Source organism: Excalfactoria chinensis, chromosome 11 (genome assembly GCF_039878825.1).
Source record: "Excalfactoria chinensis isolate bCotChi1 chromosome 11, bCotChi1.hap2, whole genome shotgun sequence".
NCBI lineage: Eukaryota > Metazoa > Chordata > Aves > Galliformes > Phasianidae > Excalfactoria > Excalfactoria chinensis.
Genome location: NC_092835.1, coordinates 3,500,732 through 3,527,694, shown reverse-complemented (window position 1 = coordinate 3,527,694; position 26,963 = coordinate 3,500,732). Strand labels below are relative to the sequence as shown.

General features: G+C 36.9%; 1 protein-coding gene across 3 annotated transcripts in view; it reads left to right on the top strand.

Moving 5' to 3' along the window:
- Positions 1–26,963, top strand: part of CDH13 (cadherin 13) — a 398,606-nt gene that overhangs the window by 231,416 nt on the left and 140,227 nt on the right. For 2 of the 3 annotated variants that reach the window (XM_072346191.1, XM_072346190.1), the window contains exon 6: positions 10,263–10,407. In XM_072346191.1, the coding sequence (XP_072202292.1) occupies positions 10,263–10,407 (145 nt within the window). Of the gene's footprint in view, positions 1–6,171; positions 6,306–10,262; positions 10,408–26,963 lie in introns of those variants that run through there. The other variant, XM_072346192.1, reaches the window with a different exon arrangement.

Below are 26,963 nucleotides of genomic sequence, written 5' to 3'. Positions count from 1 at the left end.
AAATATTGTGGTTAGTAGTATGAATTTTTATAAGTGTTTTTTTTTTACAGCCTTCTACTAAACAGGCAGTACATCCTTCTATGAATGTCTGGGGTATTTTTCTGCAGAAGAATGTTGCCGTTGTATTGTATTGGTTCTTTGTTGAAGGGGCAACCTACAGACACATTTATTTGACCTTTTGTGAGATAAATGAAGGTCTGATTACTTAAAGTACATTTCTTTTTGGCATGTTTTCTGTGGTTAATGTTCCCGCTTTCTTTGAATTACTTTGTGTGAAGCCCATTTATCTTCTGATAAAGAGTAATTCTTGCTAAGCAGTGTCTGTAGTAAAATAAGGGCAGGTGACTAAACTCAGTCCACTCATCTCTCTCTCAGCTGCCTCCATTTAATGGTATGTAAGGTGCTTGTAGAAAAGCATACATTGCCAGCTAATTGTCACGATGCAGCCTTGGTTCTGAATTTGATAGAGGTTGAAGCACCATGACACCATTTATAACCATAATTATAAAATATTTTACATAAAAAAAAATTAACAGCCTTCTGGAGATTTTACGAGTATAGTTCAACTAGATGGGACCTACCGAGTTCAAAGAGCCTAAGTGCTCTGACCACCTCAGGGCTAACCAAATGTTAAAATGTTTTATTAAGGGCATTATCTAAATGTCTCTCAACACTGACAGGCCTGGAGCACCAACCACCTTGCATAGATGTTTCCTTTGGTTTTCATTTCCTTCTTTGACATAAAATGGTACAAACACGGAGCCTCTAATATATTTTCTTGGCCTACTTTAAATTTGAGAGAATCTGTGAGGATCTCACTGCTTTTGTAGATAGACCAAATAATTTTAAGTTTTTTTTACTGCAGGCTGAGTCTGCATTTCTTATGAATGGGGTTATTCCAACACATAAACTCATCTCTGTGACATAAGTTCTTTTCACATTCTTTTCATTTGTCTTCATTATCTGTGTTTACCAAACAACTTTTTAATACGGCAAATGATCATGTTACAGTGATCTGGTTTTTGCTCTGTATTTAAGATGTTGTGTTCCTTATAAATATGCTTGCTATACGGTTGCTATAGAGTTTGAGACACATTGTTTATCCTGAAGCTATAGAATTTATTTTGTGTCATAATGACAAACTTTGGTTCTTCAAGAAACTCCAGCTGCAAAGAGAATACTTCTGCTCTCTGTGATAGGTTCTCTAAGGCTGATGGATTGCTACTGATTGGAGCTCAAAATCCAGACTCTTGGTATTGATTGGACTGACTTTCTGTATGTGTTTTGCATTGAACTAGCATCTTACTTAATAGTGATGGATTTATAAATAGATTCCTCTAAATAAAAGAAGTTATTTTATATTTCAACTAGTAATATATTGATGAAAAGTGACCTTGCCAAGCCAAAGTAGAACACTTCATGGTCTAGCAAATACAAGTGAAGATGTAATTTGTATGTATGTATATAATTCTTAATTCATTGTTATGTTTTTGTAATGAGTTCCTGTTCTTGGATAGTTCAAGTTTTGAAAAACAAAAGTGGTTTCTCAGTAGAGGATGGGTCAAAAGGATGCAAGATTTAACAGGTCAAAAGAATGCAAGACTTCCACTGTCTGGAAGATTTGTTTCCACATTATGTCCAGTTTTCCAGTCTTGTTGAGGTAACCTTGTTTGTTTGAATTAAAGTTGCCTTTATTTAATTGCTATTGGTACATAATAGGATATTATTTTGTTTTTGCTGTGACTTTAATTCTGTCCTGGCATTCTGATAACGAGCATCACTGCTGATTACAAAGATACTTTTCTTGTTTCAGTTACAGCATTGCAATAAAAGAAACAAATTTCACTGCAACAGGTTGCTGTGATGAATTTTGGAAGCCTATTACTTCTATGATCATTTATTTTGTGGGTACAGGGAAAAAAAAAAAAACCTTACATAGCCCTTCAGGAAGGCCTTTTGGATTTGCAGTCTTTGGTGCAAATGACATTTCTTTTTTTTTGTGACCCCCTATACACCCGAACTTCATTTTTGTTGCAAAAATGTTGACTTTTGAATTCATTCTTTCCTTCTTTCCTTTTTCTTTCCTTCTTTCCTTCTTTCCTATATGCAATTTTTCTCTTACTACATATACATCTTTTTTATTTGCATGAAGCAGTGAAAAATTTGTATATTTATGTACAGTTTTAACAGATTGTGTTATTAACTACAGACTCTTGTTGGTCATTTAGAAGCTAGACTACAATTGTTTGACCACTCAAAGAGGCCATTACTATGTTAATTTAGCTGATTCGAGGTCCATTGACTAAATCTTTCTTTATTGACATTTAATGTAGAAGGATGGCCCAAGATGTTAAGTTAAATTAGGTTTAGAGAGAGAAAACAGATAATTAGGAGAAACATTTATTTCAGTTCGGGCTGCCCTTGGCATATCTTTCATTATGTACATACCTGCAACCTCACTAAAATAACATGTTAATAAAATCCATCTTTAGGCAGGGCTTTAAAGGACTCCGGGCTGCATCTCATCACTTCAGATCTGAGGGTGTGAAGAGATGAGATGTCTTGGCAGAGCCAGCAAGTTGGGCTGCAGCTTGCTACATGTCCTCCCGTCTAACCTGCACAAGTGCTCTTGTGACTCCCTGTTTGTTGCTTTCAACTAGAGAATCTTAGTTCTGTACATATGAGGTGGGTATAAGTTGAGTGATCCTTGACTTCAAAGACCTTCTCCTACTCATTTGTAGGAATAGATATGTTTAGCAGTAATAACAGGGTAAAGTGCATGTGTGATTTATAGCTGACATTTATACTGGCCTTTACTTGGTATGCCTAAATAAGTTAGTATTCCTGACACTGCTGCATTTCAGAGGTTGGATTTTTGTTGGTCTGATTAGTTATGATCTCTCTCTGACCCTGTTGCTTCTGGAGAGATGAAATTTGCTCCTTTTTTGCCACTTCCTACATGCTGTTTAGAGTGATTTTCAAGCATTAAGGACAGTGAGCAGAGCTTGAATATTGCTAGGAGCTATTTAAAAGTACAAAGCCATTTTTCATCTTTTCTTACATACATGTCTCTGTTGTTTTTGTGGTGCAGCATAGAGCCTTAAAATTCTGGCAGAGCTTATGCTTTAATCCTTTATTTCAGTCCTACTTCCTCTCTTTTTGATTTTTTTAAAATTCAATATTTTTGTGGTGATTAGACTCAATTGCTTTGGTGAATCCTGATATCTTTCTCTCTCTCTCTCTCCCTCTTCCCACCCCCCTCTCTTTTTGAGGGGCTCAACATGTGTTCTCTTGTGATATGGGAAGATTTTAATTAGTTTTATATGATCATCCATAATACTTCTGCTTTGTGTGAAGTACACATGCTTTCATTTGACATGCTGTATTGCTCCACAGATTTGAGGGATGTCCTTCTCATTTATTCACTGAGGTTATTTTTGAAGTGGACATTCTAGTTTCATAACTTGTACAATATATAACAAAAAAAATATGTTTCAGAAGTCGTTTGAATTCTGTGCTGGTAACTATATGAGGAACCCTTATAAATTTGCAGCATTGTTATGCAAGGACATACATAGAAAATTATTTTCGGTTGTTTTGTGTGCAGCTGCAGAAAAGTGCTTAATGGGGGAAAAATGAGGCCCTAACAAGACAATCAGGTTTTCAAAGCTCTTTTAAAGGTGTTTTGATGTTAATAGGATATATTACCCAGTCTTGTAAGGCACTTTGAAAGCTTTATTAAGCTTTATTAAGATACCTGTTGGTAGCTTAATAACCTTTGTAAATCTAATTTTACATCACTTGCTCAGCAAGAGATAGAATCCAGCTATCAGTCTTGTGTTTGGAGATCAAAAAACCTGGACTCAAGCTTGATTCAAATTTTATCTGGTGTGTGGCTTTCGTGAAGTCATTTCATCTTTCCCATCTTTTCCTATCTCATTTCTTTGATTTTCTTTTGAAATGCTCTGCTATATAGCATCAGTTGGTCCCATCAGTTTTATCATAATGAACCAGGATACTTACAATCAGTTTAAACACTTTATATTTCATTTATTTCCACGTGTGAAATGGCAATGGCAATTCTGAGACTTTCTGGAAGTCCTTATAGTGACTGCATTTTACTGGTCCCCGTTTGCAGCAGGGTTTACCAGAGTCATGGGCAAGCTCTGTCATCTCAGTCTGTTGCACTGCTTGGTTTGCTCAGGGTTTCCTGCAAAAAAAAAGTGGAGAGACTTGTGATAATATCACTGTTTTCTCTACTCCCACTTCCTTTGTTTGCTGTTACTTTTGCAAAACCAACCACTTAAAGCCAGCCTTCTTCTGTGCAATCTGACTGTTAGAAGTGTAGTGTCCCTACACAGTGACATTCACCACAGCGACTGGATTTTATGAGAGTTGGACTTACTATTGCTTGATCTCATACATAAAACTAAATATGACATCAGCATAAGAAGAGAGCTGGCATGCATGAAGAAACACTTCTTACAAATATTTAAATATTAAAAATATGAAATCTTATTTACTCCAAACTAGTACAAGTAATGGAAAACATCATTCACTGCTCAATGAGCGGATTTGCCTTCAGTCCTTAAAAATTCTCAGGAATGTGTTGTTAAAACATCAGGCAAAGTTATCAATTTCATTTTTCCTTTTAATTTTCAATGAGCTGAAACGTTAAAAAAAAATAACAGCTGTGATACTGGATTTAATGGTGTCCTGTAGTAAAGGCAGTGTTCATTTTGGTATAAGCTTTCTATGACTTCATACGCAGAGTATTACGATCTTATTTTCTCTGAGATTTATGCCACCATTCTCTCTTTGTGGTTGTTTTTTCTTTTGTTTTTTTTCAGCTTTGTTTTTTCTTTTCTGTTCTCATTCTGTGATCTTGTTCACAGAAAAGGGTCCTTTCTATGCTGACAGCAGAGAAAAAAATCAGGACTAAAAGTCTACAAGAAAATAGCACCTTTCTAGCAATATTATGATGCAGAGAAACACAGCTGTGGGGAAAAAAAATACTGTGACACAGAGAGCATTACAGTAAATACGTTCAATTAGATGGTGAATGCTTAATTGCTTAATTTACTTCTATGAAGGAATTTACTATATATATATATAAAATCTAAAATGTATAGTATTTCTTCATTTTTGCATCAGTGAACATATTTCAGTGATGGCATTTTCTAGGCACATTCTGTGAACTGCAAATCAAGAGTGTTGCTGGTGCTAGAAGACAGGTGATGGTACTGCTGGTGTGGCATAAAGAGTGGACAATTCAAAGAGCTCTTATAACTGGCTTGATGACTTGAGATTTGTCTTCCTACTGACACTGAGGAAGATCGTAGTGGCTTTTCAGGATGGCTTATAGCTGATTTTTTCAAAGACATGGAGGATTTCTGATGTTGCAAGGTAGAAGTTCACATAGAATGGGCTTTTGGAAGTCAGCTTAGGTGAGGCTTTCTAGGAAAGGTTAGCAATATTCTTCATCAGTTCTTCTTTCCTCACGTTATCTTTCTTCTAACTTTGCTGTTGGAGCTTATTTCTCTGGATGCACCACCCCTTCTTACAAAAAGCAGATTTGCTGTCAGATGACATTAAATGTGCTGTATCTTTTCTATTGATGTGTGGTTTCATGAAGAATTAGACTAGCCATTCCAGTTTGGTTTGCTCTTATTTCTGCAAAGAATAGCTCTGACAGGCAGGAGGAATTAAACTAACTTGCCCCTTTTTCCCCATCTAGCAGTGCAACTATATACATCTACCTACTGTTTCTGCAATTTTGATATGCTTTTCTTCATGAAACTTAAGTTCTGGGAAATTCAGAAAAGTTAAATATCATAAAGAATGCAAGTTCGATATCTGTTTCATTGCTTGGAATTACTTGCTGTATTTCACTTTGCAAACCAGAATAGTATGACATAGAACTTTCAGTCTCCTTATGAGGATTCAAAATATTAAGACCACTACCTTTAAAACAAGGGTGAGAAACAATTGCAAAGGTTATGGTGTGATCTAGGGGAATAATACTTAGAAGTAGTTTGGGAACGTATGGGAAACTGTTGATCACAGCCTGAACCTCTGATTAACCATGTGAGGCAAGCAACGAGTCAGCTGTAGGAGCAGTGGTGAAGGTAATAAAGCTGTACTCCTGGAAGGGGTGGAGCTTGGTTCCACCTCTCCTAGATCCCACTTAAGGGCTGACCACCACTAAGGTAGCATCTCCTTTTGGAGGTTGCTCCTTTGTGGGGGTTCTTGTGGTGAGCCTCAACATTGGGGAGCATTCATCTCAACTGAAAGCCTCAGCACTGGTGAGTCTTTTCTTATAGATACCCCCTGGCTATTTACTCTGTAATTACAACTATCCACTTGTATTACTCCAACTATACTGGGAGGTGTTATACTTCATAAGAACCAGCTTATTTACAGAATTTATTTTGCATTCTCCACTTGGACTTCAGTTTTTCAGGCTTGCTGAGTAGAATTGAATAATGATGCTAAACAATTAGAAGTTCTCCTGTTGCATGCTTGGAAATGTTTCTGTAGCTGTTGTGAAAGACTTCTTTGGTGTAATGTGTTCAGTCTTTAATCTTTGTTAGTTAACTGAGGTTTAAAAAGAAAAAGGAGTAGAAAGACAGAAATTATGTCAGTGGGAATCTTTTCCTACTGCAAATTCCTACAATATTGCTTTCAGTGTTTAGATTGCATGTGGTTGCAGTCTATACATTGCTCAACTTAATGCTGTTTACACAGGAAAATGTAAGCAGCTCAGTTGCTGTTTTAATTAGTTTTCCTTGTGAAATCTCCAGTCCTGGAATTCTTCAAAGGCATTACATAGAGAGTCATGTTGAGATAAGCATGAAAGCTATGAGATGGGATCACTATTCTTTGTGTGAGGAACTTAAGAGTTTTTGTGCAATAAGGCAGGCTGTTTATGTTGGGACTGGCTAATTAATCCCTTTGCACCTAGGATCTAATTCTGAATACGAGACCAAATTCTATACTATGCTTTTTGGCAACACCCATACAACCTTTTGGAGGAAATCAATACCTTGCCCTGGAGCAGTTTGAGATACAATTATTTGTACCTATTAGAAGCATCATTTTGTTTTTAAATCTTTCCTCTCTCTCTCTTTGTGCCATGTAATAATCAGCTGATATTTTATTCATATCCTTAAAAGCAGGAAATTTAATTGCGATTTATTTCTGTGTCTAAATTATTGCCTCTCTGAGTTTTATAATACAACCACAGCCAATCTTTAAAACAACTTTTTAGCATTTAAAAAAATCCCTTCCTTTCCTACCTATTCTGCACCTCACCCAGCTGCACTCAATCAGTTCCCCTCTCCAGCAGCTCTGAGGGGGGTGAGGGCACAAAAACTGATTGGCTGAGGTGAATTCAAAACACCTGGGAATATTTTGTGCTCCTTTGTTTTAAAACACCCACACCTGCAGCTGATTGTAGAGCAGCTGCAGAGCTTTCTGGAAGCATCTAGAAGCTCAGTGCTCATTGGGAAGCGGTGCAGCCTCTCCTCACGTGGTTTCCCGGTCAGCATGTGAATGGTGCTGTTGTGATAAGCTGCTTTTTTTCACCAGTGCAAATAACTGGGTTTTGGGATGGTTTTTTTTGGTGTTTTTGTGTGAATTTGCATGTGAGGAACTTGCAGGAAAGTCATCTGTTAATCAGACTGGAAGAAGCTCTGGAGAAACTCACAAGGAGTAAACTAGAGATTTCAAATTAGAAAGGTGACTAAAGAACCTGTATTAGACTTTGAAGCTAATCAAGCACTAAAAGTTTTAGTTATGAAAAGCTTTAGATTCACGGTGTAATTTGCTATGGGCCGCTGGCTGGCTGCAGAGTGAAAGCAGGCATTTATATGCAGAGGAGGGCTATCCAGAATCACTTCACCAAAAGCAATAAAGGAAGAGAAGCAGCCGTTCTGTGAGGAGAAACGTTGGGAACTGCTTGAAGTAATGGTAAGGATGGTGCTGGTTTTCTTGTAATGTTATTGCTGAGTGCAGGGAAGGAGGCAGGCCTCTGTATGATACAGGAGAGTGCTAATGTTCCCAGAAATATGGCTGCTAGATGTGCATGGATGTAACTTCATGAAAGTAATTCCTTAACTAAAGTTGAGACATGAGGAGTATAGTCAGTCTCACTTAATAGGAAGTATTTCTGTTTGGTTGGTGGTGGATTTTTTTTTTTGGTCAGTTTGCCCAAATCTTTGCTTACCATTTCTCCTTATATTGTTGGAATCAGGTAGGAACTCAGATATGTTCTGAATGTTGCTATCAAAAGCGTGCAGTAGCTTTGGTGTATCAGTCAAGTTTTAAATTAAAACTAGATGGGATTTTCTTTTTAACTGACAGACTGGTGTATCATTCTTCTGACAACCTGTTTAAAATATGTTTGCCAATGGTATCTTCAGCATGTCTTTCCTTTGCATGTGTTTGGATTTTGTGTTAAGGTGAACTTTCTGCTTTTCTTTGATGTTGGATTTGAGGAGAAGGTTGGAGGGTGGAGGTAAGATCTAGACAAGCTTCTTCTCTATAGCAGGCAGGTGAAGACAGATGGTCCTAATGAGGTGCTTTGGGCTTTCAGCTCTTTTTACATAATGCTTCGGTTCTATGAGTTATTGTATAGCGACTAATAAAAGCTGTCATATTAACAAAATAAAGCAGATTGTGTAACAGTTCCCATGGATCTGTTATCAGAATCTTTTTGGCCAGTGGGACTCAATAGAGTTTGCCATGGCAATGTAGATCCATTTTGGTTATTAGTGAAGATCTCCTTTTCTCTTAATTAACCTGTGGAAGACAGACCAAGGAATGTTAGGTCAGCCTTTGCTTTAGATCACTAGCAGTTTCTGTGAATGCAGATAGCTGCTATAAATGTAGGAGTGGCTTTGCTCTTTCCAGTGAGCAGTATGGCTACTTAATTTTGAGGGAGTTTAAGAGCATGTTATCTTGAATTAGAAAATGAATTTGCTGAAATTTCACAGAAAAATCTTGCTATTCTTTCATTCCCCAGAGCAATTAACATAGTGAATGTTGACTCATCAGAACGAAGATAAATCATTTTGTCAGCAGTTCCTAACTGTATCTGAAACTTTATCTAGATTTAATGTAGGTCAATAACAACGCTGCATTTTCCTTTCTAATCCCCATCGTGTTTTATGCAGTCCCAAGATTATTACATTGACTTCAGTGTCCAGTGTTAAACAAACCCAGGAAAGTGAAGGGGTGTGTGCCATCTAAAGCCTGAGCTGTGCTAATGCTGTGTGGATCAGTTGCCTTCATTTCAGAGGATATCTCAGCTTTAAAGCTATAAAGCTCTATATGCAGCAAAAAAATCCCAACAAAAAACAATTGAGTAAATCTTGAGGAGAAAAAAGAATGTCTAGATAAGTGAGAATGAGCAGAGTGAGTAGATGATAAAATGGACTGTGAAACTATTTACAAATAGTGCCTATGATTAGATATCTTACTCATAACATGAATACTCCTACTCATGCCCCACAAATTTAACTAGGAATGTGGGATGTCATTATAATACATATGGCATGTGATATAATAACCACGTTCTTAGAAGGAATTAGAATTCTGACCTAATTTTTTCCCACCACAATTTATCACTAACTTATAAATAACTTACAGGTGTAAGACATGGCAATGAAGAATTAATTAATAGAATAAAAAATGCTCAGAAACTTTCAGCCCCTGCTGCTACCACTGTCTTGGGGAAAGGCTGGAAAAGGGTGGTTTTAACATCTGTGCTGAGGTTCACTTGCTGGCTTAACTATATTTAAAGAGTTGAATCTCGGGATGGGTAGAGAGGTGAAGATGATAACTATCTCTCATATGTTTATTACTGTTTTTACTGGTGTCATGGTAAGGAGAGGACTGCAGATACACAGAGCTGCTGCAATCGAAATTGACCTTTTCTGTTATGTGTGAGAAGTTTTAGTATGGTTCACCCTGATGACTAAGTTTTAGTAACTTGTGTGTTTTCCATTGCAAGTGAATTGATACATATCTTCAGAGAATAAGCTATTTTCAGCTACTAAAGGGTCTTTTGGTGTGAATGTACATTTATCTTCCACTTTTACTTAGATTTAAAATCTTCTCTGAGCCCAGTCTAAAATAATGAGCTGCATTATTTACCAACCTGGTAACCACACCACTGATGGGAACTATTTTTCTCTTGCCCTTCAATGTGATACGGAACTAATAATTTACTTCTCTCCTTCTCCTTTTTGTTTTTACAGTTGGAAGTTGAAGTAACGGATTTAAGTGGGAAAGTCATTGATGGCCCAGTTCGCCTGGATATTTCAGTTATTGATCAAAATGATAACAGGCCCATGTTCAAAGAAGGACCCTATGTTGGTCACGTCATGGAGGGATCCCCTACAGGTAAGTCCATGCTGATTTCTATAAATAAGCCTTGAGAAATTCTATGTTGCTAAATGCATTATTTCTATTTTGTGCGATCTTTGCTGATACAATAAATTCATTTCCTGATTAAGAAGGTAAGAGCAACCCATTTTGGACAACAGATAATGGTTTGTTGTGTTTTTTTTCCTTTTTTAAAGTCCCTCCAGCAAAAAAAGAAAAGGGCAAAATTAACATGACAGCCATGGCTTAGATTTGTGATTTGTATCTGGAATCAATGGAGACAACCTCTTGGGTGTGATTAGGATTCAAATCAAATTGCATGTAGAATGTGCTGTTCAGAGTGGGTTAGTTATAAGCAGGACCAGTTTTACTTATTTACCTTGCCTCAAATTATATAAACAACAGGTATAAATGGAAAGAGCACCATGAAATGTTAGTATTGTAGTGAGGATTCCACAGTGACATACTTCAGTATTTGATAGAACACTTGCAACAAAGTAAAAGTACACTTTGACAATTAAAGTCAGTAATGAAAATGTTCTGATTAAACTGACTTCTACTGGATTTCATCATCAAATAAGATACTGTTCCAGATGTCAGTTTGAGCATAAATGACCATCCTAGCTAAACTCTTCCTGCAGGTGCAGGCTGAATTAGTGCTCTTCTTTGTCCTCAGCTGTTGTTGTTAAGCAGCTGCTGTGTTCCACTCCACAGATATCTCTGTTGCATTTGTAAGCACTAATTTTATAATCACAATATACTATAATCTTGAACTTGGTGAAAGAAATCCTTGTCATTTCAGACCTTAATGGGAATTTGTTACTCTGCATTCAACAGAAAGTGGACTTGTGCACTACATGTTTCTCCCTATCTGTGACTGAATTCAAGACTTTATCTGATAAGCTGCGAAGTTGGTGGCTATATATTTAAAAACAAAAGCAATTGAAAAATAGGCTTTTTTATCCTATTTTTTTCTTGTTGAGTACTGAAGTCTCTCATTTCTTGTAAGTGATTGAGTTCAACATATATTATTATAATGGCAGGATAATAGCTGAGCCTGATTCAGTGACAACTATGGCTTTTTTAATTGTGTGTAATGGGTTTTGTATTAACTGTACTGATAACTTAGAAAACAAAGGTGAGAAATTATGACCCAGTTTATTTCCTATTGATCTCTGATGTATCAATCTGCCATTTGTTGGGTGTAGGGTCTGTGCCCTACTGCAGACTTACCTCAGCAAGTTCATGTGTGACTCACTTTATTGATTACACACGCAGGTGAAAGTGTTTGGATATGTTTCACTAAAGATTGGAGAGTGAAGGCTGTTTAAATGAATGTGGCATTCAATTGCTGTAAGCATTTAGCAGAAATGATTTTAAACATATTTGATGCTATGTTACTTATAACAACATGCTGCAAGCCCAGTAGAGTAAAAGCTTAACTGGGGGGGAAAACACTGCTCAAGAATTGCATGACAAAAATAGACAAACAAGAAAGACCCACTTGCTTTCCATGATGCATAATAGCCTGAACACAGTGCGTTGCAGACCAGGACTGATAGATGTCTAGAAATAATTGCTGTAAATATAGGGACTTCTAAAGACCTTCGAAGCAAACAGAAGGAATTAAGAATGGTAGCCTAGAGGAAAGCTCGGTGTCATGAATTGTTTAGATTGTTAAAGTATGAGGTAAGGACAGATGCACTGAGTAAATATTATTGATTGCTCTGTGTTTTGTAGATGTGCATGGCTGTGATTCAGATAACTGAAAACTACGTCTGAAGTTGGCAGCTGCTTATTGGAAGTAACCTGACAGGATTATTTTTTTTAATACTTCTTCTAATAGCAAGAAGAAGTTTAGTATGTAAATGAATATAAATGAGGTTGAACATGATAGATGATAATCAAAAGATACCTGGAAAGTCAAGCTACATGAAGGCTGGCCTGGTAAAATGGCAAAGATAAGTAAGACATCTTGATGTCATATGCTCCAGTTGCCATCCTTGATACATTTCTATTATTATGCTAGAGTTTTCTGGGCTGTGGTTTTCCATTCCTTGAAATTCTTTCTGATCTGTGAGTTAAGGTCACTAAAGTTTTTTAAATGACTAATATTGTATTGAATCTGGTGAACTCCCCAGAACTACTTCTTTCTTGAGACCTGTAATTCCAATAATATGGGAGAAACTACAGGGGTGCTTTTAAGAGCTTTCACAAAGAGCCATCAGAAGAGAATAGTAAAGCATAAGTACCTTTTTATCCAAGGTAAAAGTAACATCTGAAGCTTCCCAGTGCCCTCTGATTCTGTCTGTATCAATGTTAAGATGGTACTTCTCCATACTTCAATCTTTCTTTCTTGTCACAAAAGTTACCATGTATGTGTCCTTGTGCGGTTATTTCATATAGTGTACATGGTTTGAAAATAAAGATGCTCTTCTTAGGAGATTTATTTGGAGTCAGTGCAGGATATCAAAACCCAAACAGCATTGGAAAAAAAATATGCTGTCAGTATCCACACCTTTTTAGCACAGGAACTAAGCGTTGCTTGATGGTGTGAGACTGAAGAGGAATGCAGGTTATATAAAAGTACTGTGCTTATTATTTGTGCTTTGCTGAATTTTAATCAAAGTATGTCAGGATGATTTCCAGAGTTCCACAAAGAAAATCTGTGGCTGAGTTGGAGGAATGAAAACGTAGCGTGTAATTATTTCACCAAATAAAATTGTTTGTACAGCACGGGATGCAGGGGAAAGTACTTTAAAAGCAGCTTTAACGAAGATTGAATTCATGGCCATAATCAGAATAAAATACAGGTGTACATTTTGATAGATGCTATCATACTTGTAAGTAAAGCGTGTACTTGAAGTACTGCTGACATCAGTGATGATCTTAAAACAGTGGGGAAAAATAAATTGAAGATAATCACCAAAAATGGCTTTGTGCTTACAGTGTATAAAAAGAAAAATCAAATATGAATACTACTTCTTACATTTCTTTTTAGTATCAGGAATTACAATCAACTCTTTGGAGTATGCTGCTAAAAGAAACCAAACAGCTTCCCTGCTGTGTGTTGTGGAATTACTTTGCATGACACAGGAATATTGACATATTTGTGTACTAGAAAGTAATTTAATGCATTTGGTGTGAATTTTAATGATAGGAGGCTCATCGTATTGGAAGCTAAGTATTTAATTGCTTACAATGTCCTGTCTTGTTCCCAACTGGGTGGGCATGGTCTGTTAACTCTGGGGGCAGTATGTACCTCATTTTATGCTTACCATTTATTATACTAATTTGATCCAGATTACTTTCTGGATTAATACTGAAATGATATGCTGGGTCACACCAAAGCATTCCCGCTTGTATGTTCTATGCACAAATGTAGGCAGTTTCATGCATGCTCCTATAACTTGTTTAACACGGCCTTAGTAATCTTACTTAGGACTGGTCATCTGCATTTGAACCAGATTGTACCTCAAAGCTTTCTCATAATCCAGCCTGTAAGTGTAGTGGACATGAAGTAGTTGGATACGTCTGTAATGTTAACCTTTTAATTTCTAAACAGAAGCCAGAAGGCTAGTTATGCATAGCTGTTTTGTATATAACAATAGGAAATTGTTTTCCTATTTGTATTCCTATTAATTCCCATGTTTTTTGTGGTGTAAAATATGTATCTAAATTACTGCATACTATATATTTTTATATATGGAATATGTATATATTACAGAGACAACATATATAAGCTCTCAAGCATATTTGATCTTTTAGTAGACCCTTGGTTTTGGTATTTTCTAATTGTTTATATTCATAGTGAAAAGGTATGTTATAATCTATAAATGTGCTACTTTATTATAGCAGACAAGGTTATACATCAAATAGGATTCACCTGTGTTCTTTAAAAGAATTTGAGATAACTGATTGAAGTATTACCTAGTCACACACAGGTTGTCATTCCCATGCCAATGTAGTTCAACCTGTATGCTCTGAGCAGATTTAAATAATCTCAAGCGTAGTAATTAACAGTTCGCTCAAACTTAGTACGTGGCATTAGCATCTGTAAGCAGGAGTCTGTACTTCACCCCAGGGTTTAATTATTCTTGATTTCCAACAGAATACTGAGAAAACCCTCCAGATCACCTCAGGTGCACAGTCTGCCCTGGCTGGCCCATTTGTGCAAGGACTAGAAATAGGGATCCACTCTGCCTTCTTTAGCATCAGGCAGGAAGTTCACTTGGATTTCTTCTGACTCTTTAGTGAACTGTTTAGTTTGCTCATTGTCCTTCCTGCTAAAAGGAGCTTTCTCCTTCCATCTTCTGCTTGTAGTGGTATATCAATATTTAGTCTTGGGCCAGATCAGCATTCATGCCTGATGCTGCAGGTTATGAATACATTAGGGTGTCTTTACCCTGGACGCTTCACATACAGCATTCACAGTAGTGTAATGCAAGGAACAGAAAAATGAGAACAAAGATAGCTTTTTGGGCACTTTTTATATTATAGCCCAGGTTAATTAAATAAAAAATAAGAATGTTTCCTAATTGAACAAAGAGCAATCCATGTTCCTTTATTTTCTTAGGACTGGGATCCTTTGGGGTTACCTGAAAAACTGCATCTCAGTGTGACTGTGTAGTACAATCTGAAATTCATTGTAGATGAATATTCATGTGTTAATTAAGTTTCCAGGGTGATTTTTCATCTGCTTATGTACCTACCCCTTACATAAGCAGAGAAGGATGAGCTTAAAAGGCTTGAGTAGCTTAGACACATGAGATGACCTTACCCATAAAATCAATTCATTGAAACATTGGAGAAAAGGATGCCACAGCCCCCTTGATGAGGCTTCATTAGTGTTATAGGAAGCTGGCTCGTGTTGATGCAGAATCACTGTTTCCCATTGTCTATCTGTAGGCTAGCAGCCCTGCAGGCTATAAGGCAGGCTGTACTTTTAGGCAGTGGCTGTCAGTGTCCACACAGCTGTGTTTCATTCAAACCCTATGAAGTGTGTGGAAAAAGGTGTTAAATCTTTGCAGCTTGCAATCCTGTGCCATATATTTATTATATGATTAGGAGACGGATGGAAGTAGGTGCAGCAGCTGAAGCACTATCACCGCTTTCTTGTCCTCTCTCTCAGCTGGATGTAAATCTTGGAACTGTGTTACCTGGTTTTATAACAATGGGGCATCATTTCCTTTGACAGTAATGCTATGGTGTGGCCACTGTTCCAAGTGCTGAATGGAAAAAGCCCTGTAAATTGTCAGTGCAGGCAGGGTTTGACTGCTTTAGCACACAATGCCAGGGTCAGCCAATAGACAAATCCACACTATTTTTATTGTGAAAGAGATGCGTTGCTGAAAAGAAAACATGCAATTGTGGGATGGCAGGATTATTTATTGCCTTATAGGTTAAACAGATTATTTTCCCCAATATTTCAAATATACCATTGGATCAGGTCTTTAAAGGAGAGAGAGGAGTAAACCCTGTTTTTACACTGTAAGTTAATCCTTTTCTTTTCATGTTTCTCCCTGTATTTTACACCTCCCTTGGGGTTTAAATTGTTTTATGTGGTCCCAAGATGTCGAAGAGCAATTGGACATTGGTACAGCTGGTTGTGAGATATGAAAACTATACTTAGAAAGAACAACTGGGCAGTAAGAGAACATAGAAGTCATAATAAGCAGTTGATTGCATAATACAAGTTATTCAAAGAAATATTCATAGTGTAACTTTGCTATTGCTTGTGATGCGAGTCTCCCTTACCCCCCTCCAAAACAAAATAAATCCAACCCCACATTGTAACTTTTATTTTTAGCAATTGCAGAACAACAAGTGTATATGTAATCCAAATGGTTGCCAGAAGTGACACGTTTGAAGCCAATGTATACATTCTTTTGTCTATTTTCTACTTAAGAATGAGTGTGAGATAACAGATGATGGTCTGTTTGAAAAAAAATCTTTGAGGAGTTTGAAATTTGGCTCTGTTTTTCAGTTACTGAAAAAGCAAAAGTATTCAAGTTCTCCTTGAAGAGAATTTCCACAATGAATCTAAATTAATTCAACTTTGAAGTCATCTCAAAGCAGTTGATAAGAAAGTGTCATAGTGGAACAATTCACGTAGTTGACTTTTAACACTCTGAATTGTTTTTCTGATTCTCTTCATATAAAAATTCTGGAGAAATTGGCCTAATCTTTCAAAAATGTTTGTTGCATTAGAATTGCAACAAAGCTATGTATTTCATTATCATAATAGATCCAATAACTTTTCTTCATGTTTTCCTGCAAAGAACACTTGTTTTGATGCTTACTATTATTATGTCTCAACACTTCAAATCACTGTAAGGAAAATAAGAACCATAGAGTAGTTAGTGTAGGCTCCAACTGCACTAACTTATCTGTGACAACGTTATCTGCTCCTTCTTGAAGTATTCTAAGTGTTCAGTATTTGGTTGATTGCCCCTGTTAGAATCTTGTTCTGAAATTGCTGATCATTTCCCTAATACTGGTCAAAAATGTGACTTTGTTAGCTGAGTGTGTGCCCCATTCTAGTAAATTAGATGTGATACATAATTACTGCCATAGCAATCTGACTACACTTTATGTCGGATGGATTTGCACATACCTTCCATACAGAAGTGCTTGCTTCCAAGCCAGGAGTAGGTTATACTTGATAGATATAAATATACATATATATATAAAAGGCATCAGTGTCCAAGTTGAATTCTTCCCAGGACTTTTGTTTTGAAATTCAACTCACTACATTCTTTTTATTTCATATTATTTTGCATGAATCATTAATTAACGTCATTGATCTTGTAGTTTCAATTGTTTAGCATCTGCAAAACCTTTGCTGGGAAACTTCATAACTAAGTATTTCTACCAAAAGCTCTTGCAGTAAATTCTCTGATTCAGCACCTAGGTAGCACTTTTACTCTTCAAAAAGTTCTCCTTTGGGGTAAAGCACCAATTATAAAAGTGCAATCACAGCGGTTGCATGATATTAAAATAAAACCTATGCTGTAGCATATAATAGCAAATAAGACTATTAAACAATATACAGTTCTCTTCTCTATGCAGGATTAGGTTCTTACTCCCACAGGCTGTATAAGTGCTACACTTTAGAGGAATTGTAAACATTTGCAGGATTGGATTGTTCTTGAGAGCTCTGGAATGAAGCCAGGCTGAGCCCAAGACTGGCAAACAATGCACTACTCAGTTTGAATTAAACTTGCTTAGGATTCTTCCACTAAGAGACAGGGGGTTGTATATTTAAACTGAGGAATAAAATGGGATTGTAGTTCTTGGTAGCCAGGATCTCCGTTGCACTCAGCAACAGCAGTAGCAGCAACTACATAAAAGTAACTCAAGATTTTCATCTGGCAAAACCTAAAATTATCAGATGAATGATTTTTGTGAGGGCTGTTTGTACTGTTGGTGAGTGAATACCTCCAAATTGCTGTAACTTCTGGACAGACTTTGAGTACTCATGTAATGCAACAAAAATGAAGGATAACTCTGAAAGACAGAGTTGAATTACATCAAAGGTGTGATATAGTGAGATACGGTGTGTCTATGCTATAACTGTGAATAAATGACTTCTGTGTTACAAACCATTGTGTTGGAGCAATGTATGCAATGTTAGTTTAACAAATTTGAGTTGTGTAAGTGAAGTTTGATGGAGTGGAACTGTTCTTGTTGTGTCAGTGTTTGTTTTTCCCTTACATATGAAATAAGTGATCCCCAAATCTAGGGACAGGATTTGGTATAGGAACTCAATGCCTGACTGCAATAGAGAAAGACCATGGCTATGGAAAACAAAAGTAATAGAGATACATCAGCATTTTGTAACAGACAGTGTAATGGAACATGAAATTGCATACATTGCTGTTTGGACACGCTTGCAAACATTCCTTTGCAAACTCTTAGTTTTTAATTTAAACAGCCTTTCCTTCTTGGTTCTAAGCTGAACTCTATCATAGTTTCTCTTAACAAAATCTACAGCACTCAAAATCATTATAAGACAAAGAGAAGTTCCTGTTGGGCTGCTTGTGATCTTGCTTATTTGGCAGTTTAATTTTAGGAGGTTACACTTTCAGCAGGTTTGGAAAATGCTGCAGGCTTACTAAATAAGTAAAGAGTTGAAAAACGGATCTCTTTTTTTCTTAGCAAGGGGAAAATATGTTAATAGCATTGCTTTCCCTTTTCAATTTCATTTTTTGAAGGTTTGCCTTTGCTAGTTAAGATAATGTAGTTTAGCCATCCTCTGGGCTCTTATTTTCTCATTACTACAGCTGTATTCAGGAACTGAAAGTAAAAATTATCAGCTTCAGGCTCCTTTGCTGTTGAATCAAGTTTTAACGTATTTGGGTGGGTTTTTTTTCCCCTCTCTAACAGTAGAATCCTTCTGGAAACAAACAAAGCTTTTAGATTTCCACCCTTCCTAGTTGATGATCCTAGTGATCATTTTTTCAGACATCTTCCAGAGAGAGAAGGTCTGTGCTAAGCATAGACTGTAATAAAGAAAGGGTTCAGCCATTCCTATCATGGCTTCATTAAATACATTTTTGCATGTTGTTATACTTTGTCATGACTGGCATACTGCAGTATTCCTTCAGGCTGCTTTAAGGGTTTTAAGTTGTGTTATAGTGGAGGAAAGATATCTTTCCTGACTTCCGTACATTGCCATTTCCCTAAATGTGGCTGTAATAGATTTATGTGGACTGCAGTGACCAAAGACCTGCAAAACAGATCTAAAAAAAGAACCAGAATGATGTGGGTTTTTGTTTGTAGCCTCTCTTAGTGATTAAACTGTTTTCTCTTGCAAATCTGGTATACCTTAGCTGTGGGCTAATCCCTCACATGTGCTAGAAGCTAAGACCTGTTGAATGCTAAGTAGATGGTGTGGACCAATATTAATGTAGGGCTGTACAGGAGTCTCCTTATTACTGCTAGCCAAAGGGAAAAAGAAGGGTATTTCATGGTTTGCTACAACGCCTAGGGATATCAAATTTACATATGGCCTAAAACTGCTGATCAGAGCTAATCTCCGTGATCATTATAGCTTGAAGAAAGGTTTAATATTCAGGCTTTTCAGAAGTTTTTTCTAAGCAAAAATAGGCTGCGGGAAAGTGGGCCATTGGCAAGCCAGGAATGTGTGTTGCTGTCAAGAATTTTAATGGCTTGATGCTGTGAAGTGAGGATCTGCGACCAGCTTTTGTGCTTGGTGAAGTTGTGGCTTTTTTTCCCCATGTTTTCTTATTTTATGGAGTCTACACTAAAACACGCTTCACCCTACACTTATCTGATAGCTCAAGAAATAGTGAATGTGACTGCTTCAGACAGTCTTGGCATAGTCAGACATAGCTGTTATGATTGCCATTGCATGTCCCTAAAATCTCCTCTTCTGGACAGTTTTCCTGGTATGTGTGTCAGTCTGCAGTGTAGGCAGATTTATTAGAGCATGGAAAAAAGTGGGTGCAAAGTTGTTCAGGAAAAAAACCAATATCCTGGTTTCTCACCACTTTTGTATTTGAGTATGTATAAATTCAGTACCTCCTTTTGTTCTTTATGATCTCAGATCAAAGACAACCATAATCTGCAGGTAATATACAAGGTGAGACCTGTGCTCACTTTCCAACTCCACACAGCATGTTCCAAAGTTCTATTTTCATCAAATTTCTGCAGAAATCAGAAGCAGTCATTTCTGAGCAAATGGCAAGATTTGGTCCGAGGGTACACATTTAGGATTCATGTATAGATGCATTTGCAGATCCCCTGCAGGCTTCATACAACTTCTGTTCTTGTAGTTCACATTTACTCTAATGCAGTAGCTGAGAATTCGAACGTCTTTCTGAAGGAAGTGATTGCTTCTTAATGCAAAGGTGAAAGAATTTTTGAGTAATGAGTCCTGGTCAAAAACTGTCTGGGAACTTCTGCTAGTTGAGAACAGCTGCTTAAAGAAAGGAGATAGGAAAAAAGGTCTCAAGTTATTTTTGCAGATGTTTTATTTTCCCTGGGGCTCAAAAAAAAAAATGAAAACTGTGGGGTGGGGAACCCACTTCTCTCTCCTGTTTGCTCCAGCTGTAGAGAGGCTATTACTTATATACTTATGACTCATATCTTTGAGAAGGAACTGATGGGCCTCTCGCAGATGCTGTTTTTGTACTACTCTGACCAGACTTCATTTTGTCCTTTGTCTCTGATCTCTGTGTAGTATCCTTTTTTTTTTTCCCCTTTGGCTGTAGGAAACATAAAATATTTTACACCTACTAGAGCAGCATGATTCCTCAATCTTTCTGACCTTTCTTGGCTACTGTCACAGTTCTCTCAAGGCAGATGCCTTTGAGCTCTGAAGGCATAGGCTTGATTCTTTATAAATCAGGAATTTAAACATATTTTTTTCCCTGTAGTGCTATTGATCTCCTTTTGCATTTCATTCCCTGTGGATTTCCTTGTGTTAAAATGCAAGACCCTATATTTTAGCTTTAGTTTTGCTTTATTTCCAAAAGGTTAAAAATTTGAGCTAAGGTTTTAAGTATGTAAGGCATTTTGTCAAGTGAGCATCTTGAGTGTTTAAGGTGGCCTTGAAAGTCTCAGCTTTGATGTGAGTGGTAACCTTGTCAGGGAAATGTGATGGTAAGAATCCATTGCTTGTAAGCTGCCAAGTAATACATGTTTCTGTGTATTGATATGAGGCATTCTTTGAATTCAAGTATGCATTTATGCAGTTGCTTTTCTTGTGAATCACTCTTGAATAGGGGTCTCAAGAAAACTGGTTTGAGATGGTGATTCCAAATCCATCTGAAGCATGATGAACACTTCTAGCTGTACATTTTTAATGTGAGCATATCACTCGGGCTTTTCAGACCCATCTGGGAGACCACTGGTATAAGACAAAAAGTCAAAACTAAGAGTGGCAACTTCTGCAATTTATTTCCCTAGGATGTGAATCTTCATTGATTTTCTTTTTGGAGTGGGGTTGGGTATGATTGGGACGGTTGGCAGCTACAAGTTTCTATGGCAAGATATTCTCTGTAGGCTTTGAAAGGTGGATTATAATATTTAGTTGTAGGTATATATACGCACTACAGGTACATAAGGAAATGCAGGAAAATGAGTGAGATTTCTTAGATTCTTGGTGCTCACAATGTGCAACTGGATGGCAGGATGATCAGCTGTCTGAAGCAAGGGTTCATGTAGCCTCAGAAAAGCTGCTTCAGGGCTCTGCTAGGAACAGAAAGTGTCGGTAGGATGATAATGAGATTGGCGCTACATCATTTTCCTTTTTGACCCCCCCTGTGCACATATACAGGCTATGCAAAACTGTGTACTTTAAAGCTAAAAGCTGTCAGTGTGTCATACTGGCTGCAAATGCAGTTTTCTGCAATGAGTAACTTCATGATCTTGACAAAAGAGTGCTCAGTAGAGAGAGGAAGGAAAAGGTTTCATTGGTTCTCTGCTCATATCAGCCTATGGATGGAATGAATTCTTGGGATTCATAAACCAAAACATACTGAGAGAACTGTAATGAAGAATAGTCCCAAATCGTTTAATAATGAAAGTAACAGTCAATAGAAGAGAGATAATTGAGGGATGCTTAAGTAGTTCTAGGAAAACATTCTCAGATTTAAAAAGGAAGTTTGTTGTGTTTTATTTTGTTAATGTATCATATCAAGCCCTCCAGGAACTTCCCTACTGTCATAACATAAATAACTAGATTGAATATTAGAAGTAATGAAATGCTTAGTGTTCAGAACTCCTTAGTTCTGTATAGCTAAAGGCTGCATGAATATTTATTTATCATTTAACAAATTTATGTACTGTAATGTTGAACCTCATATTATCTTAGTAACTTTTAATATGTAGAATATGCAGGAATTTACAAAAATATACAAGAATTTATAATTACCTGTAATTTGGGGGGAAATAATTATTTATATGCAATGGTAAATATGGCAAATGGTTATTGCCCCAATATAGTCCTCCAAAACCAAAGGGTGATGTTGGCACACAGTGTTTTTGAAATAGTAGCTGTGTTGAGACATAAAAGGTGTTCAGGGAAGCTGGGTATTTGGTTTTGTTTATAAAGTTCTCAATTTTCAAGATGAAATACTGGCTCTGGTGAATGCGTTGGGGTCTTTGCCATCACAACTCAAGACTTCAAAGTTGAATTGTAAAAACATTTTAAATGCTCCAAATGTAATCAGTAACCACCAGAAATGAAAAACAGTTAAAAATTTTGGAAGATCCAGGGTCACTCATCAAAGTACTTCTGCAGTTATCTTCAAAATAAAGCAGAAAAATAGACAGGCATGAAGTAGGATTGGTCTAATAATGAGTTATGCATTATAGCTTGGTCCTCTACTTCCCTCTAGAGTCAGTGGGAAGAAATAGATGCCTGTAAAGGATGATTAATCCTCTAATGAGCTAGTGATCCTTGAAAGCTCGTATATTAAGTGTCTTGTCATCAATATACTAAATGTTACCCTAGATAACCAAATGCTTGTGAGATGAATGTCATCAGATGGAGATTGGGAAACTCCTGAAGTCAAATCAACATTTATCATGACATTCATTTTCACTGTGTGGATGTCTGTCATATTGGTTTAGCCAGGGTAAACACTAGCTGGATATACAGACTGTAGTATGTCACAGATATCGAATTCTGGAAGTGCTCATGTTCTGCCACAGAAAAGTCTAGGGAAATAAAGAAATGAAAAGTAAGACTCAGATGCTCTCTTGATTAATCTCTTGTCAACTTGTTTGTACATTTTGCTGTTATTACTGGAAGCCTTTCTCAGTCATGGTTGCAACCTACGTGGCACACAGACAGGCAAAGTCTCACATCTGCAGTTATGGTCCACTGAAACTTAGCGCAGGAAATAAAGAAGAATAACTTAAAAGCTTGGTAGAGAAGGATCAGTACAAGCATTTTTCTTCATGTTTTGAATGACAAATTTGTTCTTAAAATGTGACATGAAATTGGAAAAAAGAATATGGTAAATTGGAAAAAGTGTTGGTTCAACTTCAGCAAATACTTCTATTCATGTATTTAAGAGAATTTTGTTCATGATCAGAATTGATCTTATTCTTTTGAATGGTACTGCTTTTGTTTTGGCAATTAAAACCATTTTCTAATCACATGGGCTTAGCGTTGATATCAGTCAGTTTTAATTTAAACAGATCAGAGTTGATTTTTCACTTGAACTTGTGCTTTCTTGTCTTACTGTAAGCTTTTCCTGTCAGTTTAATTTTGTTTTTTAATAGATATTCTTTTATTTAAAATAACTTTTTGAAAAGGCATGAAGATTCGTACTGAAACAATCATTCAATTCGGCAATGAAAAATAAATAGGCTTTTTTTCAATAAAATATTTGTCCCAGTGTGTAGAATGCAACACAGCAGCAGTGATGAGTTTAATTCCTGCTTTTGATACAGCTTTTGGTGTTATACCATCCTGTTACATGGAGAAGAATCACAGAAGGCGGCAGCTAAGAAAGTTTTAAAGGGAATAGAATAGAAGCGGAATTACTTTGAGATCCACCTTCCAGTTGAGCATGTAGTTCCTATTTTTCTCATTTTGGTGTTGTAATCTTCAAGAAGAATGTCTCTCTGGCAGGAACATTGTGGAATTACTAACACTTCTGGAGAACAGGTCTTGAGTTTCTTCTTGTGAGATAATCATCTGCATTGCTTCTGTTTTATACACCGTGAAATTAGAAAGGTTAGGGTCTGTTCAGTTCCTTTTGCATACATTAATTAATCTTACAAACTCATTCTGAATTAGGTACTGAAAGTTTTTATTTCCCCATTTCAAAAGCAGAGCTGGAAAGTGCCACAAGGAAGGTTAGTTATTGAGCTGTACTCAATCCATGAGCATGTCTCTTTCTTTTTTAGTTTGCATCATTGCAAACTGTTCCCCATAGGACTTCTCCCTTTGCAAAAAGGCCGTGGTGAGAAGGGAAGGAGGCTGTATAGTCAGTAAGAACAGGGGCTGGCAATGGGTTTAAAATACTACTTTTTCCTGCCTAGGATTAGTCTTCTGCTTAACTTTACCCATTAAACACCAGAGATAGCAACACACACATTATTTTCTTGCTTTACGTTAATTAGATGGGTCTTTATTTTCACAAACTTTTTTTTGTGTTATTCACCAAATTGAGATAATAGCAGACTGGAAATGTAATTTGGGTACTGACTCAGTCTTCTATATCTATGATACCTATTTATAAACAACAATTCTCTAGAGGTAGCATTAGAAAAACACTAAGAACCAAATTGATAATGTAATTAATGTATATTAAGGAACAAGCTTCTCTTTGTATACTTGGTCATTTGGGAGTTCTGTGGAAGAGGCAAACTGTTCTATAAAATTATCTGACCCCATTTCTTTCTACTAAAAAGCTCAAATAACTGTTAACTTACCTATTCATTTTCACCTGGAGCTGTAACCTGGCAGAATGTTGAAATTAGGAAGCTGTTACACTACATTGCTTTCAGGTGTAACTTGTAGGTCAAAGATGCTCTGAGTAGATTCCTTCATGTATAGAGAGAGAAGCAAGAAAGAAGTGTGGGGACAGAGGCAAGGCAGGAAAGGGGGAGCTGAAGAAGGAGCTAAAGTATTGCTTTGATAGATACTAGGTATCTGGGATAGATTCAGATGTGCAGTAGCAACTGGAAAGTGGAAGAGAGATGCAGTGATGCTGGGCTGTATATTCTGTTGTGCAAACTGTTTGCTGGCGTACTGTCTTAGAATAAAGCAATGTTGTTTTGAGTGTTGGCAGCTAGCTGGCTTAAATTCAATTTGTTGATAACTTGGCACTACCACTGCCAGTGAGGTAACATAACTATATTGGCAGTCTAAGGGCTGTTTTGTACTGTTTCAGAACTGGCCCTGTCTTCAAAACTGTGATTAACAGTTGTGAATTAATCAGCCCTGTATGTCCACCCAAATTCACTTTCCAAATGTTCTCTTCTTTTAGATGCTACAGAAGTCCAGATCTGACAAAGGCTACCCTGACCAAGTCTTGTTCTCTCTTAACATAGTGTAGAGGAGTCCTCTTGTGGCCCTTGGCCATGGAAGTTTAGCTTCAGGGAGATGGAAGGGCTCTCCAACAGGGTGCTTGCATTGGTCTTCTCTGGATGGAGAGCTGTATTGAGCACAAGAGAAGCAGGATAAAGAGAAGGACTTGTAACTTTTTAGCTCTAGCTTCTCAGGCATTATTGGTAGTCTTTATGCAGAAAAGCACTACTGCTCCAGTAATGAGTAATGAAAGATGGGATAGAAGTAAATTTAAATGACATTTCTTCTCTGAGGAGCCCTCGCTTTAAGTTATTCTATGGAAGGTTACAGCCTTCATTGCAAAATGGTGTTTTAAAAATAGCTTTGTAGTGATTGTAGGACTTGATAATCTGATCCTGATTGCTATTCTAAGTTCATTTATTGTTATACTAGCAAAAGAAAATTGTGGGAACTTTACAGATAAAGTAGCATAGATTGTATTGTTTTTTGTCCCCACTGTTGAAGAGAAAGTGCACTTTTTGGAGTCTTCCCTGTGCTGTGTGTTGCACTAGATGTTGTCCTGGGTAGGCTGTGTGGATATTCTTCCTAACTTTTCACAGCCGTGCTGGGCTGTGACAGTTTGCACTCACAGGGAAGTTAGATCTTTATACAGTCAACTTCCATGAGATTGCTTAACTTTGAGTTAGGTATTGTTTGCCTCTAAGTTACTATCTATCTGTCACAATCTAGCCATGGAGTAAAGTAAATCAAAACACAAATTTCTTTCTTTAATGTGTATGTCAGACTCAAAAACAAAGATGACTGCATGAGGCATCAAACTTGCATTTCTTCTCATGGGAGGGGGGGGGGGGGGGGGGAGGGGGGGGAGGAATTATAGCTTGTCAGCTTTTTGGTTGTGTTTTCTTGTTGTTTTTTCTTTGTTTTTCCTTCAAAAGAAATGAGTAAGAAAGATATTTATCAGCCCTGCTAATCTCAGTTTGTTCAGACAACATGATTAGTGACAGTTTTTACCATGGACTAATCTGAGTGTCAAGTTAAAGGAAAAATGTAACCAGATACCTTCATATGCTAGGAGAACATATTAATCATTTTTTAGGCATACATAGTTTTCTCTTAAATGTAATTCACGTATGTTTGCATGTTTTGCATAAAATGAAATGGCCAATATAACCTTAAAATCCAAGAAAAAGTCCAAGAATGGATTTTTTCACAGCCTCTCTTCCTTGTTAATCTTCTTGCCTGCAGAGAGTTAACTTTACAAACCAAGTCAGCAAATGCATCTTGACAGCTGATTCAACCTGAAGTTTAAATGCATAGTGGATTTAATATTTTAACTTAATTTAATTATACTTCATCACTTGGAAATAAAATTGCAGGTATCCATTTAAAACTAAACTTGTTTCTTTATTTAGCACATAAACTGTCTACTATGAATATGAGAATATAAGCATAAGCTAATATATTTCCTCAGCTGCCTCCCTAAACATTAAAGTGACATAAAATGCCCAATGGTCTGGAACTCTTTTTCCTTGAGATCCGTTAACAAGACTTTCAGTTG